At 46.4% G+C, this 5028-nt stretch overlaps 1 protein-coding gene across 1 annotated transcript; it reads left to right on the plus strand.

The window, feature by feature from the left end:
• The first annotated feature begins 2309 nt into the window (after positions 1-2309).
• On the plus strand, positions 2310-4304 carry F5147DRAFT_838307 (uncharacterized protein). The gene is made up of 13 exons (XM_041444147.1): positions 2310-2505; positions 2556-2588; positions 2639-2658; positions 2711-2725; positions 2785-2823; positions 2886-2914; positions 2978-2991; positions 3041-3076; positions 3252-3311; positions 3370-3504; positions 3556-3793; positions 3851-3902; positions 3958-4304. Exons 1-13 carry the CDS (start codon positions 2433-2435, stop codon positions 4159-4161), a joined length of 948 nt encoding a protein of 315 aa, XP_041290868.1. The 5' UTR covers positions 2310-2432; the 3' UTR covers positions 4162-4304.
• The last annotated feature ends 724 nt before the right edge of the window (positions 4305-5028 follow it).

Here is a 5028-nt window from a genome sequence, read left to right on the forward strand (position 1 = left end):
TGAAAACAGTGTCGGAAACGCAACGTTAAACATATCTTTTCTACGACCACTTTGAGGTCTCCGAGTCTATCAGTCATACATTGCGAAGGCCCTTCTCTTGCACTGTGTTTTATCCAACGATATCGAATATAGGCGTGGACTCGGATCCAATGGGGGCCACATCTACTTAACTGTTTTGGATCTTTCATTTTTGCCAGTGTTCTAGTATGATTACATATGTCTATTTGACCTGCCTGTGTAACTACATATAAGGGAGCAACGAGTAAGTGAAAAAACTGGCATGAGATATCGCTCCAGGACATATCGGAAGTATCGACGAGAATGAACATCAACTTCTTAACTTTGTCGTTGCGCTGGCAGGGTCACTGCAGGTTTTGCCGAAATTTCTGCTATCTGACAGCCATAACAAATTCTACCGAATCAATTAGAATCGTGCCCACAAGTATACGCAGAACATAAAAGCTGACCGTCATCCTCCTGAGAGATATTCGAGATCCCCCACCAGAATATTCCGCCCAGAAAATGCATTTCTCCTTGCTCGCCATTGTTGTTGCTTTGACAGCATCTATGTCTGTCAGTGCATGCACAGGCTTCTCACATACTTGCACAAGATATACAGATTGCTGCGAAGGCTTGGCTTGTTCATATGATTTTTACGTGAGTATGAGCACGTCGCTGGGTAACCAGGATTCAACTACATGACTCACCTCCGCATCTTAGACTGGACGTGTCATCTGCCAGTCGCCATTTGGAAATTGAGCTGGCAGCCCGAGCGGCACATCACAACAGTGAGTCATACTTCTGCTTTCGCTTTGGTATCCTGAAGGTGCAATACCTAGTTCGGAGCCAATCGGTACCAGTTGTTTTCGGACAGATGTTCATACTGCTGACCCATGCGGATGTTTGAATTGATCCAACGTGCCTAGTCTTGTTCGTGGTCCACTAAGCTTCAGTTCGAGAGACTGTCGAAATGAGCGGTTGTTGCTGTTGATGATTGATATTGAGAGGCCACACGAAGATAGAATGCCCTGCGCAGGTTGAATCTGTTTGTCTAACGTTGGCCTCGAAGGCTAGCTCATGAATCTCTCTCTTGATCGAGCCAACGAAACCCCGATCGTTATTTGTGACAGACGTATCATCTTCCAGGATGCAGTCAAAACCAAAGGTCATACAGCGGGCGATCAGTGAACCTGTGAACAGACGATATTGTATTCAAAACAACATACTGTCGACCATCGCAATAATCAATGTAAAACTACCAACCATTTTCAACGGGAATGTTTTTGCATTGTCGAGAAAACACCGATTTGCAAGCACGCGTGCCTAGGAGTCAAATTACAGAACTGTGAACTTTTTCAGTTGAATGGGTCTAAGAGAAATGCACAAGCACAGGTACATGAAGCCTAGTACATGATGGACCCAGCCTGAGACGGATGACGAATCGATGGACTGGTCAACAATGTCATGAGACAGTGAGCACGACGTCACAGGGTTCAATTATCCACCAAAAAATGCCAGGTGCGCGAGGCAGTCTGTATTCTGGAGTTTAATGGAGCAAGAACGGTGTCGAAGCTAGAATAGTCGTAGATTGAGAGACGTGCTTCGCCAAAAACGACGAGGAACCTGGAAAACCACCAGCCCAAGCGGTTTGATAACAGAGGATTAGCGCGGGTATCACTGTCAGGGACATAGTCCAACGCACTTTTATTTCCAGAAACACGATTTCTGTGTTCAGAGCACTGACTAGGATCTCCGGGGAATAGAGACGAACACTATAACGTCGAGTCGCGTCCAAAATCAAACGTGACTGTCTCATCGTCGATTTTGGATGCTCTACCTGTTCACTCATCAGCCGCAGCGTTCAACATTCAACACATCACGATTTTGTTGCCGTCCATGTCGGGGTCGTTAATATGCATAAGCAAGTTGTAGGTGCAGCTTGGATGACTCCAACGAGGTAAAGGAAGATGCAAAGTAGTAAGCATTATTGGATGTTGCTTCGACATACAGCCTGGCAGGCATAGTAAGGAGAGCGGAATGTTGAGAGTGATGAGCAAGTTGATGGCATCGGCCTGCAGGATGCCGGTGTTGAAGTTACTAGTCCCGTGCGGGCACTGGTGACTGCGGGGCTCAGGTATTTTGCCGTATCACTGCCGCAACTTGCCGCACTCCCCGACACCCACCCACTTACTACTGTAAGGCCCTCCCGTGCGCAGTACGTACTAATACTGATTTGGAAATCAAAATCTACTTGATTACCGAGGGCTCCCCCAAATATCCATCTCCATCATGCTGATTTTGGCGATAGAAGCGCTGAACGGTGGTATATCTAGCACGAACGCTGTCGTCATACGGCCCCACCACTAACTTCGTTTTGCTCGGTTTTTTTGCCTTTCCCCACTTGCTCAGGCTCACACCCATCTCTCTCGAACATGACCTTCGTCTCAAATGATCCCAGTTGGTGGCCGAGAATCAAATTGAGTATTTTTTTCAGCTATTGGATAGGTTCGTCACATCAGGATGTCTAGATCCAATGTTGACGTGCAGTTTCCCAGTTGCCGCGGGCGTCGTGGTGGTATACGATTGGGGTAAGCAGGACAGTGTTCGAAAATCGCCAATATTCTCATGATATTTCCAGTCTTAACACTCGGACAAGAGGTACGTCCATGTTATCGCCGGAGCAGCCAACTCGCTAAGAATGGTGTCATAGATTGAACTGATCTGGGTGAGTGACAAGAGTCCCGTATCAGAAAAAAACAAGGAAATATAGTGAATTCGCGACAGAGGCAGCGCTGGTCTCTCATGACTGTGCTATATTTGGTTGTTCGTACCTCATGTTGTACTATACCGTGGTTGACGGTTGTGCTGACTCCAACATGTTCCAGATACGCTATATTGGGATGCCGTATGCTGTGTATGTGTCGAGGCCAACAAATCCAAATTAGCATCGTTCTAATAGCTCATCTCTGACAATTAGTACCAAAGTTCTGCGTATGTATCACATGTGCTGTGTTCGATTATTCTGACCGACGGCATACAGAAAATGTGATATGGGTCTCGGTGACAGATGCAGTAAGTGTTCCACGACCATGTCATTCGTATCTAACGAATACACTCATTTGTAGGGGTGAGTGAGATTTTGACCATCACGCATCATGATTGAGCTTGGCTCAACATATTCACCCCATAGGTGTAAGTCGGAGCGTTTGATTCTAGTATCATAAAGGGCGTTCGCTAATTACGTGGTTCAGGCAACATTACGAACTACGCAGCGACTGGGACAAATGCGGTCGTAGCTGCCATGTTGGGTGGTGAGTCATCCAGCTGCAATACCTCTGTGATATCGACTCGACTGAAACCTCATGCAAGTCATCATGATTGCTCGCTTATATGCTATGCATCAGGGATCTAGAATGATCCTCATCTTCCTTGTTATTACCTTTCTGACTGTCATCATCGCCTGCGGAGTAATCTTGGCAATAGAACTCAAGTATGTTGTAGGGGGTAAGCTTTACTTGTTGACTTGAAGAGCAGACCTCATTGGACAAACATCAGAGGAGCTGATACTCTCTGACACGTATATATGCGGTTATGTCTATGAAGAAGACGAGCAGCTTTGGTTTTCAATGGTTTGGATGCTCTACACTGTTTGGGAGGTCCTTGCACTGTGTCTTGCAGTCTGGGTTGCTGTGAAACACTTCCGTAACCTGCGACGACTCAGCGGGTCGACAGGATCGACCATCGGGGACTGTTTCAGAGTGCTGGTACAATCTCACGTTCTCTATTTTGCAAGGTGAGCTTGTAATGTGAATACGGTTATATTTTTCTGCTCAAGTTCCGCACATATTAGCTTTTTTGGTGTCACTTGCCTCCAACTTGCTGTTTTCTCTCCGAAAATCATGGTGCGCCGATCTGTCGCCGACATCTACGTGTAACCACTGCTCATCATTTCTGTAGAATTCATATTCTATTGGAGCTCAGATACTTGAAGGTGTTCTTGAAATTTTATTGTTCGTGCAGATGTTTGTGCTGGGACCACGCCTCATCCTTAGCGTTCGAGAATATCACACAAAACTCGTGGCAGACTCCGACGCAGAAAATAGCATGAACTCGATTGTCTTCCAGGAGTGTGTACAGATATCGACTAGCATTACTGTGTAGAGAAATGCTTGCCGAGTAGTCTGAAGGGAGGAGTAATTTGATCGGGGATCCGTCATGGACATATGGGGTGTCGAAGTATTTATTGTTGTATCACTACTGGAACGAAGTACCTGCGCTTGAACCAAATGGTAAGCTGAAATTATCTGGAACGTCTAGCAACAAACCTGGTCCTTGATAAGCTTGGTACTATAGCCGATATTCAACACGAATTAGTGAAATTGCCCCAACAACCGATTCTGGGCGTTCGGGGAGTTCTACTGTCTGAACATATAGATGATGAAGTGACTGCGAAACGTGAAGTCAGATGGTTGATAACTTATTGGTGCTTCGATGCAATTTCCTCCATCCAATGTACGGTACTCATGCACATGGCGAGCCTCGACTGTACATCCATCAGTCTGGGACACGTGACTGTCAAATTGAACGTTGCACTTTGCTTGCTTTTTGTATCGTTCTTTTACAATTCTCGCAAATTGACTGCACGCTGTCACCCCAGGGCTAAGGGAGAGCATCCCAACTTTTGGCATATTGGAAGTTTCCCGATCGCACGCCTCTTGCTGCAATGATCATTTTTTTAGGTTGTCCAAAGTCCATTCGTCTTTGAAATGTATTCCACGGCCTAAACTGATGCCAGACCCTCAGCAAGTACTGGGCTGTATCCACGACTTCCAACGAGGGTGGTTTCCAGACACTGATTGTTTTGTGAAGGAGATAAGCGGCTGCGTGGGGATCCGAGGGCGCGACTGACATAGGCGCGAAAGTGGGAAAGGGAGCAAGGTCGATGCGGTGGCTGAGGTTCGTGCGCCCCACTTTGATGGTCACTGAAAACGATAACCCACGTTCTTATCATAGTATGTGGATTCCTGA

The sequence above is a fragment of the Suillus discolor genome (assembly GCF_016758755.1).
Source record: "Suillus discolor strain FC423 chromosome Unknown F5147scaffold_41, whole genome shotgun sequence".
Classification (NCBI taxonomy): domain Eukaryota; kingdom Fungi; phylum Basidiomycota; class Agaricomycetes; order Boletales; family Suillaceae; genus Suillus; species Suillus discolor.